Genomic DNA, 13,905 nt, shown 5'->3' with positions numbered 1-13,905 from the left:
TCGGCGCTCAATATGACAACATGACACAATATTACATATTAATGTTAATGTTTTCAGTTGAACGTAGTGGGTGCTGAAGGGGGTGCGGAAGAAAATTAAGGGCGCGCAAGCACCTCCTCGCACCCCATGGTGCCGTCGCTGCGATTCTGATAATTTGAATCTTACGTTGATCGATTCATCTGGTTTATTTAACTTCGCTTTCCTGATACTTTTTGGCTCATGGGCTTGAGTGATGAAATTGATGGACACTTACAAAGAACGCCCAGATCAGGATTCTAATCCGGAACACCTGGCGTCGTAGCGCGCTGTGGTAACCATTCCGCCACGGTAGCCGGCTAAATGTCCTGTCTAACTCGTGTTTCTTTGTCGCCCAGGGCGCCATGGCTGGAGGGGCAGCAGGGCTCCTCTGCCTCGGCTGGGTAGCTATCGGAGCTCAGAGCGCCATCGCATCGAAGCGGCTGGTGTTCGAGGAGAAGGTGGTCTCCATCGAAGGCTGTTCCTACAACTTCACCAACTCAAGACTCGACGCCTTCAACGGTTCCTCATCCTTCATCCTGCAGGGAGTTCAGTAAGTACGCGGATTCCAAGGTTTTCATACATTCTTCTGTCTCCAGTCAGCAGTCAAAGATTGACATTCTACTAGATTGCGCGTCAAATCTCCTGCATATGGCGATATCCAATAGCAGCGCACTGCAGCGGTGCCATGTCGAAATCTCACACGGAAAAGAGACAGCGTGGTTGAACGAAACGCCTTGTCAGGGAACTAGGCAACGTCGCACGTCTGTGATTCGCTGGTGCTGTTCAGCCGTTCAAGGCCATAGATTTGACGCGCACTCTAGGAGAAATATTCCTTCCTTTCTGCCGTCCCGAACGAAATCCCGATATTGCAAAATTCGTAGTCCTGAATATTAGAGATTATTTGCTTTAAGCATTTAAAATATACAGGGTCGCCACAATTTAACTTGCTTTACTCAAGAGCCCGTTTGAAGCATCAAATTGCGCTGAAACTTGGTGCAGAGGCTATGGAGACCATGGGGAAGCGAATACAGACGTAAAATATTGTTCCAATTTTCACCACCAGGTGTAAATGTGGCGCTTAGAATTAAATTTCCCCTACTCCATAGCCCTCTGGAGCCCGTTCGAAGCAACGGATTTCGCTGAAACTTAGTATAGAGGCTATGGAGACCATGGGGAAGCGAATGCAGACGTAAAATATTGTTCCAATTTTCACCACCAGGTGTAAATGTGGCGCTTAGAATTAAATTTCCCCTACCCCATAGCCCTCTGGAGCCCGTTCGAAGCAACGGATTGCGCTGAAACTTTGTTCAGAGGCTATGGAGACCATGGGGAAGCGAATGCTGACGGAAAATATTGTTCAAATTTTCACCACCATGTGGAAATGTGGCGCTTAGAATTAAAATTTCCCTACCCATAGCCCTGCAGAACCCTTTCGTAGCAACAGATTGTACTGAAACTTGGTATAGAGGCTTTGGAGACCACGGAGAATCGAATGCTGATGTAAAATATTGTTCAAATTTTCACCACCAGGTGCAAATGCGGCGCTGAGGTAACAACAATCAGTAATTTGAGTTTATGCCGGTACAGCAGTGTTCAATATGCCCCAGGTCAACATGAATAAACCTTTGGAAGCATAAGACAGTGTGAAAGTATCTCTCGAAGCGTTTCCCGGGATGTTGTTCACTGTGCAACCGATTTCAGCGCCACATTTCGACCTGCTGGTGAAAATTGGAACTATGTTTCTGGTCAGCATTCGCTTCACCATGGATTTGTTTTCTTGTTTTCTTTTCCACAGACTCCTGCGAAATTGTTAAAAAAAAAAGTCATCACCTACGAAGTCTCTAGAAAATTATTTTAAAAAATTACAGAAATGCTGAACCAGTTATGAAAATTTTGAAGTTTTAAATGGTACTAAAATGTTTAGTTGGTAATGCCGAATAGCCATTTTGTTTCTAAAGATCAGTGGCGTAGCAACATATCGCGAGGCCCTGGGCGAGATTAAAATGCGAGGCCCCCTTCCGTTTTCTAAATTTGAAACACAGTGTTGTTCGATACTAAATCTCCAGTCATACGTTAGCAAAATTTTAACTTCTTCTTCTTCTTCCTCTAGTCCCCTTCTGCCATCATAGCGTAGAGTTGGTTGCCTCCATCCATCTCCTCCATTCCTGTCTGTTTCTCATCATTCTCTTCATCATATTTATTGTCTTATTCCTTTCTCTTCCAATCTTTTCCATTCTGTCTTCAAACATTATCCTTGGTCTTCCTTTACCTCTCCTACCTTGCACCTTGACTTCTAGAATTTGCTTTACCTTTTTGTCTTCATTCATTCTGAATACATGTCCCCACCACTTTAGCTGTCTCTTTTCAATTATTTCCTCTAGCGACTCCTGTTCCACTTCTCTTCTTATTCTTTCATTCCTCACTTTATCTCTCCTAGTCTTATTAACAGCTCTTCTCAGGTATTTCATTTCACTAGCCTGAATTTTACTCAGATGTTTATCTTGAAGTGGTAAACTTTCCATTCCACATGTTAATGTAGGGACCAATACTGATTTGTATAGTTGCATTTTTGTCTTTACTGCCACTTCTTTCTTTCCCATTATTGTTTTACTGAACTGATAATATACTGTATTTGCTTTTCTTTTCCTATTTAGGATTTCTTCATCACACCTACTACCATCACTTGTTATGATGGTTCCTAAATATTCATATTCAACTACTTCTTCCAAGTTCTCGTTTCCATATCTAATTGCTATTTCATGATCTTTTTCTCCTTTTGCCACCTGCATAACTTTACTTTTCTTAATATTAATCTTCATCCCTTTTCTCGCAAGTTCTTCTCCCCATTCTATTACGCTCCTCTGTAAATTCTCTTCACTGCTAGCAATTAAGACTATATCATCAGCATATAGCAGTACTTGCAGTTGTACTACTCTCATATTCCAATATCCTATTTGTACTCTTGGGGTTCTTCTTTTGCAAATTTTAGTTATTTCATCCATTACATTAATGAAAAGTAAAGGACTGAGACTATCTCCCTGTTTAATTCCTTTTTCTATTTGAAATTCCTTAGACTCGATTCTTTCCATTCTTAGTATTCCTTTTACATCCTTATATACGCTTCTTATTGCTTTAATAAGTTCCTTAGGTACTTCCTTACTTTCTAATGCCTCCCATAGATATTTTCTAGGTACCGAGTCAAATTCCGCTTTCAAGTCTAGAAATGCTAAGTATATTATTTTATTTTTGTCCAGCATTTTCCCCATCATTGTTCTTAATATAAAAATGTGATCTTGAGTCTGTCTCCCAGGTCTAAATCCAGCTTGTTCCTCTTCAAGTTTTCCCTCTATGATTTTTCTCAGCCTCCTTTCCAATATATTCGTATACATCTTATATATATTTTAACAATAATAATAATAATTATTATTATTATAGTCATTTGCACAATACGTGCGGAATCCTTGGTACAATCAACTAATATAACAAAGTACTTAGCTAATTTAACCTTTTTTAATATAGCAAATTTGACTTTGTTGCACACTAATTATTAATTGTATCAGTTCATTTTGAATTTCAGGGCTTAGATAGTAATCGTGTATTTCGTTTTGTTGAATACGCCTGAAATGTTCTTGTTATACTGGGTCAAATTTAGAAAGCAATTTCACTGAATCTATAAAATTTCCTGTTTTTCCCTCCTGTAGATAATGTTTCTCTATGTCCTCGAAACGCCAAGTTATGAGAAGCCCAAAATTATGTTACGCTTATCAACCTTTCTAAGAGATGGCGCCAGTGTTTTTTACCTTCCTGAATAGAACCCAACACAGATATTTCTGCCGTGCGGTGCGCGACACAACTCAAGAAGCAGTGTTGCAAATGGAGCAGATAGAAAAATCGCTGGAGTACGCCGATGCACATCTGTTACGTACAACAAGAAAATTAGAGAATCTAACGTTGAGTTTTAAACGTCATGCATTATACTAGGGCTAGTATTATTAATATGTACTAACAAGTGGCTTTGTATGTTGCTACATACATATGGACTAAACATTCGCAAGATATGGACTAACATACGTAAAATTATCAAAAATGCTGCAAAGAATACTTCTTCATAGTGATTCATTCCTTATTTGAGTGATTTCAAACAAAATAAACACTTTATTATTTTCCATTCCATTGCAATTTGTAGTACTTTTTTGAACTTGCTAAAACATTAAAGCATGGGCCCTTAGTCCACCACGGACTCTATTTCCTTCAAAGGAGAGAGACTTGCATCACTACAGACAAAGTTTGCCTACTGGTTACGTTAACCATTTTGCAAAATATTGTGTAAATTGTATTAGATTATAGTTGAAATACATGTTTTGACACCTGACAAGCAAATAGGAATCCTTTGATTGATCAAGGACTTCTTGGATTACAGTGTCATCATGAATATTTCATATTAGGTTTCATAGAAAGAAATTGTTTTAATAGGGCCCAATAATTTACGGAGCGCCATGGTATTCTGTTCAACATTTTTTCATATAGATCGTTTGGCTCCCAGGGCCGATTCCCGCCGCCCCGTAGCTTTGGCTCTTAACTTGGACTATAAGAACAGCAGACATTGCGAGCGAAGCGAGCAAGAAAATTTTACGAAATGTATTTTTATTTGTATAAAATTTGAAATCGATAGGGGGCAATTGCCCCTCTGTGCCCCTTGCAAGTGCCCTTGACCGTGTGGATGAAAAATGCAAGGAACACGTAAAAACTAATTCCATCATAAGTATCCAATTGTCCTGCTATTCTTAGATTCTCCTAGTCTTTTTTTTTACTTCAATGTTTGCTTCCCCTAGAATGAACTTTCGTTCAAGGTCACGGGGGGGGGGGAGGGCAATGCCATCTGCACACCTGTGGTTATGGCACTGTTTACGAGTGTCTCTTTATCAATTTCACGTCATTACTCATTGTTGCGATTAGCTAGAAGTGGCAGAAAAGCAACGCTAAGTAACAGAAATCAAATATCCACTCCCTCTCTCTACCACATGAATCACTATTACCAAAATGTAGACTACGGAAACAAAACATTAAGCAGTTCCAAGTTCATAGCAACACATCCAAGAAAAACATCCGAACACATTAGGCACCTTTAATACAAAAATACTCAAAATGCCACAACTGTTCTGAAAATTGCGAAATCATTTACCGAAGTCTGAATCTGGAAGGGAATCCCCCCCCCCCCAGATACGACATTATACGGAATCCCATACACCCTAATAAATTACAAAATCTGTGTTATGTTGCTAGAGTAACACATGATACAATTGTAAAGATTAGTGAGAATTCCAGGTAGGAATGCGTTCTGTATTTTTCACAGGGGGGGGGGGCAAAGCAGGATCTCAGGGGGGCTTGCCCCTCTAGCTACGGGCCTGACGGAACTGCAACGGCAGATTATACACGACCGATACTACCACTGCTTTCAGAACTAATAACGAAAAAAAAAAACCATTTATTTACCTAAAGTTCCGTTCCCTACTATTGCTCTTTTCAGTTCTTACGGCGTGCGCTCCAGAAGCTGGCAGGGGAAGTGGGAGCGGGGAATGCCGCTGACCAACCAGAGAACAGACCACCTAACGGTGGAGCCGAGAGTTACTCAGTCGCGGGAGGAAGCTGCATCGCTAACTTCGTTCTGCACGTTGCTGTGTTGCCAATTCACCGCGTTGCTGATGGTGTTTTGCCCCAGTTGTGGTTGATTCCTGTTTGTTAGGAGCGGAATGTAGGAATAACATACCTGGGAGTAATTGTTGTCGCGTCGTGTATTGCCTAACTGCATTGTTTCTTCGATAAACGTGTATGTGGCATGTGATGTGACGTTTATTTGTACTCTCGTTGTTCCATTGGGAGCTTTGTGTTTATCAACGCAGTAAGTATCGTACGATGGCGAACAGGAAGGAGTTAGTTCGTACCCAAGGCAGGAAAATAATCAGTAGGGTTCATGTATATTTTCAAAATGAAGCAGAAAACAGTGGTCCCTTGGCAAGTGTGCACAAAGTGCAACAGAGAGTGTCGGAAGATTATGGAGTGAGTAAGCGAACTGTGCAGCGTATTGTTAGGGAAGGCAAAGACAGTCTTGAGGCTATGGGTTCCACGTAATTTGAATCACCGCGCAAACGAATCAAAAGGAACAGTATCACAAAGGCAATCAACGGTTGCGATAAATATATATAATAATAAGAATTATCCTCGGGTATTATGTAAAGGGTGAATATCCAACACTGAACAAGTTTTCGTTGATTTGCATACATTAATAAGCTTTCAGTGGGGAATTTCGTCATTGTGGAGGATACTGAAGTCTATGGGGTTCAAGTACAAAGAGGGCAATGACGGTAGACGATTTCTGATGGAGAGAGCCGATATAGTTACAGCCAGAGTAACGTTTTTGCGAAAAATGGATCTTCTAAAAAATAAGGAACCTTTGTCCTATATAGGTATTTTATTTAGATGAAACGTACATACATCAGAATTACGCTCCAACGAAAATCTGGCAAAATAAAGAGGGTGCAGGGGGTTTAAAAGTGCCCGTGGGTAAAGGTGGGCGCATTATTGTTTGTCACGTAGGTTCCAGTCACACTGCTTTTCTACAGGAATGTAAATTAGTTTTCAGTGGTGTTTGCAGTTTTAGATATGCTTGACGAAAGGAACATCAAAGACGCAGTGATTGTAATGGACAATGCTAACTACCATTCGGTACAGTTGGAAAGAATTCCTACAACGTATACACTTGATATCATACACTTATCGGTATTCTACTGACCACAAGATGGGGATAATACGCATTCTCAGGCCATACGCGAACAATGGGACGTCTGTATTTCATGGTTCTTTCGATTTCAACACGCCTTTCCCGCTACTCTGGCAACACTGCAGTCTCTCTCTCTAACCGGCCTGTCTCGTAGCGCTGGATAGGTCGTTTCCCCGCTCTCCACTTCCCCTGCTAGCTTCTAGAGCGCACGCCGTAACAACTGAAAAGAGCTATAATAACATGCGAACGTGTTAAACAGCGACAATTGAACCATAATACTCCTCCTCAAGCAGTATTATTGCCTCTCTGTGATCGGCGACAGTCGGTTGCCTTTGTTGTACATTTACAAAGGATGCCGGCGGCTTCCACAACAATAACAAGTACTGCCACTGGACAATAAGCTGCGCGGCTTTTTTTTTTTTTTGCTATGAACTTGTCACCCATCAAAGCATGGCAATTTTAACACAGAAAACAATATGCATCGCATTTCTACAAGAACACGTGCAGGAGCCATGAGTTGAAATACTCATGGAGCCACATAATTTATTTCTTTTGAACAATTCCAAAATTATTAAATATGAACAATTTGTGAATTTCCCGAGCTTGGCTATGCAAGGTTTTTGATTTCAACTTTGACAGAACTGAAGGCATTATGGAATTTAACGTTCATTAACACACACACACTTTCACATACACACGCAATACACGCACACAACGTCAAACCGGTCAAATACTTAGTATGAAATAAAAATATGGTGCTTCGAATCCAACAAAACTCACCGTCACTTTAACTGCCTTTCTCCTTCCGTGACAGAATGAGTGCTTCATTATTACAGTTGGCAACACTAGTTACTAGCTAGCCAATGAACATGCACTGCATAAAAGAAGCAACCACTTCGTTATGCTATATTGCCACATTACCGTCCCTGCCGAACGGTGTGAATCGCGAGCTGGAGCGCTATTCAATTGTTTTCAATGATGTTCGCGCGAGTGTGTCCAGGAATGGAATGACAATATGGCAACAATGACGAAGGTTGGCGAGCAGCGTAGAACACGTGATGCTAATAGAGAGGGAGACGAAACGAAAATTGGTATGTGCGCAACGGCAAAGATAGGTATGTGTGATGCACTTCTAACCCTGTGTGTGTTTCAAATTCTTTCGTCAAGCTTAAACCAAGCATACCGTCGGAGACAGAAAACGGCCCGTTTTATGTTCAAAGGTTTCCAACACAGCTTCCAAGCGCATAAAACAAATTAATAATAGACAGCCAATTGATAAAACGGAAAATTGTTTTATTCTTAGTTTGTTTATAGAGACGTGGCTTCTCAAATGCTAAACATGTAACGTATTCTGTATTACTTTTATTGCCGGGCAAACAATATAACTTTTTCACATTTTTTTTGCTCACTTCTAATTATTATATATTTTTTCGTATAAACCTGGGAGCGCGAGGTCCCGGGCGGTCACCCACCCCTTGCAGATAATAAAAACTCGTGTTCTAGCTAATTAGTTGGAAAATTACAAATTTTCCCCTATTTTCACACAAAGTTGTGTCTTTTCCAATGAGAATTTTTCTGTTTTCAGGGATGATGTGTTCCCGCTGTACCGCGTGTCGTACTTCACGTATGCAATCATCGGAGTGATCGTGGTGTTCCTGGTTGCCCTGCCCGTGAGCCACTTCACCGGGGGCAACGATTTCCAGGCAATGGACAGAAACCTCCTGTCGCCCGTCATCCACAGGTTCCTCCCCAAGAAACCCAAAATGGCGGTCGAAGTGTCTCTACTCCCAGAAAAGGTCAGTGATAAAATTGTCAGTATAGACACTTGCATTGTTCTCATCTTCTTTTACCAACCACTCCGATCTTTAAGGAAGCTAGTCCAAAGGGGAGTAATATTACATCTTTTTGAACACGACGTAGGTGTCTCTTCAAATAACTAAAATTAGTAATAACAATTTTCTTTTGTATGTATGCATTGCTTGCGTTGTAGAATTATTTCTCTTGTAGTCTACGGTTATTACGGACATAAAAACACAGTTTTCGTTACGCTCCCTTCATCAGAATTTGGTAACATTATAGTATAAAGGAAACGGATTTCTTCAAATTTACAGGAGAAAGTACTTACGGAAATCATTTTCTTTAGCATTGTGGAAGTTCGTGAATGTAGTTTTGATCCATTTTAATGCGAAAACATGTCGTTTTCTGTGAAAATCTCTGTCCGACATGCTGTTTCTGCTGCCGCCATTTGCTTTCTGCACGAGAGTACAATGTTCCGTGTGTTAAGATGACGCAACCCCATAGTCAGTGTTTCAGCCTCGCCGTGTTTTCACTGGAACATGACTTGTCGAGTATTCTTAATTTTTTTTTTTATTTTTTTTTAACTATGCTTGCCTAACCTAACTTAACGTAACCTAACCTTACGGAAAATGGTTTTTGGGGCTAACGTCAATGGTTTGTGGGGCTAACATCAATGGTTTGTGAGGCTAACGTCAATGGTTTGCGACGTATTAGCATAATTTTAAATCCGGGCACGAAAGTAGGTATTTTCCGGTGAACGAGGTTGTAACACTGCTCAACGCGCCCTGAACCAGTACGCTATAGCCCGCCATAATGTGTTACAGAATCGAAATAACAAGTAACAGTAAGTACTCGTAAATGTAAGAAATAGACATTATCTTAGTTAGAAATGCATTATTTCACCTCAGGAAATGTTCCGCATTCCAAAATAGTACGTTAGGAATGTAAAAAAGTGAGAAATATATGATTTATAGGTGTTTCCCTTATACTATAATAGTACCTCAGACGTTTATTTTCAGTTTGATTAAAGATACAGTCATAACAATGGTTAGAAATTTTTAACAAAAAATAATCCGTTACATAACGGATCTTGTCAATGTTACATTCTCGTAACAGCAATTTTACTGTGAAACAGGCAGTCTATTTTATTAGATTTTATCATCATATTTTTCAATTATAATTTATAAACATTTTATAATAATAAATGATACGTTTTATCTAAAATAATAATAAAAACAGATTGCTTGTTTCACAGTTAAGTTGCTGTTACAACAATGTAACACTGAGAAGATCCATTGTATAACCGATTCTTTTTTGTTAAAAATGTTTAACCATTGTTATAACTGTATCTTTAATCAAACTGACAATAAATGCCTGGTGAAGGGAGCGTGTGTTCTCCTAAAACATCACAACAAAAACTATGTTTCGTTTATGCCTATAACAACCGTAGACTACAAGAGAAATAGTTATACAAGAGCTGAAGTTTCATTATTATGAATATGCGAATTACGAAACTCATTAGCTCATTACAATCAAAATCCGAGAGGCGATAGCAAATATAGTCAGAAGATTAAAAAACTCTGCACTAATTGACACATCATTAATTTCAAATAGAGAAACATTGCAAGTGTTCTTAGCATAAACCGACAATAAGACGGATCGGATGAATTGTTACTGAAAATTCATTATTATCCTATTAATGTTATTTTAAATACTGGGGTTCGATAAAAAGTAAATTTTCTGTAAAAAGAGAGAAATTACCAGTACAAGTGTTGCAATATCACATAATACAAAATGAAAATGTAACGGGTCCAAACACCATCCCTTGGTTTAGTAAGAATTTCGCATTAATTGTGTAATCAATTAAATCATATCTCAAGCCATTACATTGGTTGAAAAGATTTTGGAAGTTATATTAATTTCACACACAAGCTCAACCCTAACAAAGTTAAATGTAAAAATAATAATATAAATAATAATTTAATTCAAGTATATGAAACCAATATTTACATCCACGGTGTTTAGAAAGAAAATTATATTATCCATAATTTAATAATAATAAACAAACACTTGCAATCGAAACTGTTAAAATTGTACCAGCCTTGGTCTGCTGTAAGTTGAACCTACCCATTATTTCAGTGTATATACGGCCATGTTCTCTGAACAGGTATTTGGATATTGTTTTTGTTATTAATAATAACAATAATTTCTGTGTATGAACACTTGCAGCAAGTTTAACTCTCACGGTGTTGTCAACAATTTTCAAAATGAGTATCGCTTTTGTCGCTTGACCAGAACACGGATTTCATGCTTTATGGACCTACACTAGCGCCTCCAAGCGGATTAGCATGAGTACTAATTGACTTTCTTCTTTTTCATGTTGCAGACCCAAGCAATCCACATAATTCCGAAAGAAGACAAGAACAAGGAAGATGCTAATCCTACCTAGCAGTGCAGACTTGCAATCTGATTACAATTCTTGTATTTATATGCTCAATGTGATGTAACAACTGACCCCTGGCCGAAAACTAAGGGACGAGAATGTGAGCTGTTTCCCAGTGGCCTTATAACATTAATATTGTGGTTGAAATCTCAACTTTAAACTGTGTCTGTTATCGCACACGAATAATTTTTCAATAACTTACAGCTATTTTACAATAAAGAACATTATGGATGTTGATCTTGCTATTGTGCAAATAGTGCAGCAGTTCAAGTTGTAAATATTATACACAGTGGCGGCGATTAAGGGGGGCGAGGTGGGGCAGTTGCCCCCCCACACTTTTCACCACTTTTGCCCCCGCACTATGCTAAACCTTATCTACAAAGGTCAATATAGTGTCTTTGCCCCCCCCCGATTTTGGAACCCAATCGCCGCCACTGATTATACATTGTAGAGGGAGTCAGATCAACGAATATAAACCAAAACGATATTTGCAATACTTGAAATTGTAGATATTATTTGATGTTATTTCGTTTATTTATTTATTTTACTTAAAGTTTCAGATACAGTACTGAATGGCCATGTTACACTGAAACAGTAACAACAGGAAAACAACAATAATAACAACAAAATAGAGTAGTACAATATGGCACAGAAACCAAAATTATACTTACAAAATAAACAATTTTCTAAAACTTTGTTCTGGCAAGATCATGTCCACATTTGGAGGCATGTTATATGAGCGAGGAAGTCTGTAGAAAAGAGACCGCTAGAAGGGAGAGCCTTGTGGTGCATGGGATTGTGAAAGAGCTTTACGTTGCGGGTTGGCCGTGTGAGGACTCGTAGATGCAATTTGTTGAGCAGAAATTCGGATTTAATTTGACCATTCATGATTTTGTGCAAAAATGTCATGTCGGCTAATTCACGACGAGTGTGTAGTTGAATATTCAGGTTTAACTAGACTTTGGGGCAAGGACATTTTTCGTAAAATATTACGTTTGGAAGTGTTACAGTGATATTCTAAATTCTGGGAAATTTGGTCTAAGTTTAGTAGTGCAGTAGCTGACAGAAAATCATTTAAAAAGCCTTGTACAGCTTAACAAAGACGGCAAAACCCGTGTGGCGAATTTTCAACCGCAAGCGAGCAGCGTGGGCGATGCAATCAGCTGCTTGCCATGTAATCCTGCCCTTGCGTTACCAAAAGGTGTGGCGTTCATCGACACACCGTTGTTACATTTATTCAGTGTCAAGTGTTTGTATCAGCATGAAGGAAAGGAAAATATTTTTGGCGCCAAAATTTCTATCCTACCACCATCCTAACTTTCCACCACTGTGGCATGTTATTATATATTTACGGTTTTAACGAAGAAAAATAATAGCCTTATTTTTAAAATACATTTTTGTAGGTATGCATTTATTTAATACCTACATTGATATCAAAAGAACAGTAATCTCTTAGCATAAATTGCTACATGATTCTGCAATATACTTTTTATGTTATGCAGCAGCAACTTCAATTTGCCTACATAAATCCAACTCTTTTAAAACAAATATCCAGACTTACGTAATCAGAAATAAGGTTTTGGCGTCCCTGGGCTCTTAAGCCGCCCTTACAAACGGCACTCGGGCACAAGGTTAAGAGGAAGCGAGAGGGGAAAAAACAAATGACCGTCCATTTTAGTTCGCGAGTTTGTCGTGTTTCTTCTCATCTTGGTTAAGGAAGACAGTTCTTCTAAATTTCTTTCAACGGTTAACATGAAGCCAACATAAATCTTGGGACGACATTCGTCAATACTCCACAAATATAATCTATCAGTCCTGAAGCATCTGTGAAGCTCCAAATCCTAATGTCGGTTCACGCCCCCAGACTACGATTCCCTTTCTGGGCATTCCACGAAAAGTGGTACTAGAGTACAACACACATATCTTTGCCGTTGCGCACATACCAATTTTCGTTTCGTCTCCCTCTCTTTTAGCATCACGTGTTCTCGCCAACCTTCGCCATTGTTGCCATATTGTCATTCCATTCCTGGACACACTTGCGCAAACATCATTGAAAACAATTGAATAGCGCTCCAGCTCGCAGTTCATACCGTTCGGCAGGGACGGTAATGTGGCAATATTGGATAACGAAGTGTTGCTTCTTTTATGCAGTGCATGTTCATTGGCTAGCTAGTAACTAGTGTTGCCAACTGTAATAATGAAGCACTCTTTCTGTCACGGAAGGGGAAAGGCAGGTAAAATGACGGTGAGTTTTGTTGGATTGGAAGCACCATATTTTTATTTTATACTAAGTATTTTACCGGTTTGACGTTGTGTACGTGTATTGCGTGTGCGTTTGTTAATTAACGTTAAATTCCATAATGCCTCCAGTTCTGTCAAAGTTGAAATCAAAAACCTTGCATAGCCAAGCTCGGGAAATTCTAAGCAACGTGCACGAGTTCATAAAGGAGGAAGCCAGTGAAGGTGTTATCATCTCAATACAGCATTTTGGCAAGAGAGCAGCGGTTGCGACTGGAATTCCTGAACGAACAATCAGGGCTATTATGAACGAAAGACAATCTCTTGAGATGTCAGAAGGCCCCTCCACATCATTCCACACTCCCGGGAAAGAACGACAAAGACCAGCGACCAAATCGTCAGTGGACGCTTTCGATGAAAACGTTATCCGTAGGCGCATATACGACTACGCTCTCCGTGAAAATGAAATGCCGACATTGAAAAAATTGCATGTCAAATTACAGGCGGACATACATTTTGCGGGAAGTCCAGAGAGTTTGCGACGTTTGCTGAGAAAGATGGGATTTAGGTGGAGGAAGAGGAGGCTGTCATTTTTGCTGCTTAATGCGATGCATATTGTTTTCTGTCTTAA

General features: G+C 39.4%; 2 protein-coding genes across 3 annotated transcripts in view; one reads left to right on the top strand and one right to left on the bottom strand.

Annotated features, from left to right (window-relative positions):
- LOC145981535 (sodium-coupled monocarboxylate transporter 1-like) overlaps window positions 1–11,271 on the top strand; it is a 62,028-nt gene extending 50,757 nt beyond the window's left edge. For both annotated transcript variants that reach the window (XM_083114842.1, XM_083114841.1), the window contains exons 13-15: window positions 375–568; window positions 8,382–8,592; window positions 10,980–11,271. In XM_083114842.1, coding sequence (XP_082970968.1) covers window positions 375–568; window positions 8,382–8,592; window positions 10,980–11,042 — 468 coding nt within the window. In that variant the 3' untranslated portion in view covers window positions 11,043–11,271. The remainder of the gene's footprint in view (window positions 1–374; window positions 569–8,381; window positions 8,593–10,979) is intronic.
- Window positions 1–13,905, bottom strand: part of LOC145981536 (sodium-coupled monocarboxylate transporter 2-like) — a 160,369-nt gene that overhangs the window by 130,234 nt on the left and 16,230 nt on the right. The window lies entirely within an intron of this gene.

Source organism: Lepisma saccharinum, chromosome 29 (assembly GCF_977018435.1).
Source record: "Lepisma saccharinum chromosome 29, izLepSacc3.1, whole genome shotgun sequence".
Taxonomy (NCBI): domain Eukaryota; kingdom Metazoa; phylum Arthropoda; class Insecta; order Zygentoma; family Lepismatidae; genus Lepisma; species Lepisma saccharinum.
The sequence above is the reverse complement of the archived record's forward strand: the minus strand, read 5'-3'. Positions and strand labels throughout refer to the sequence as shown.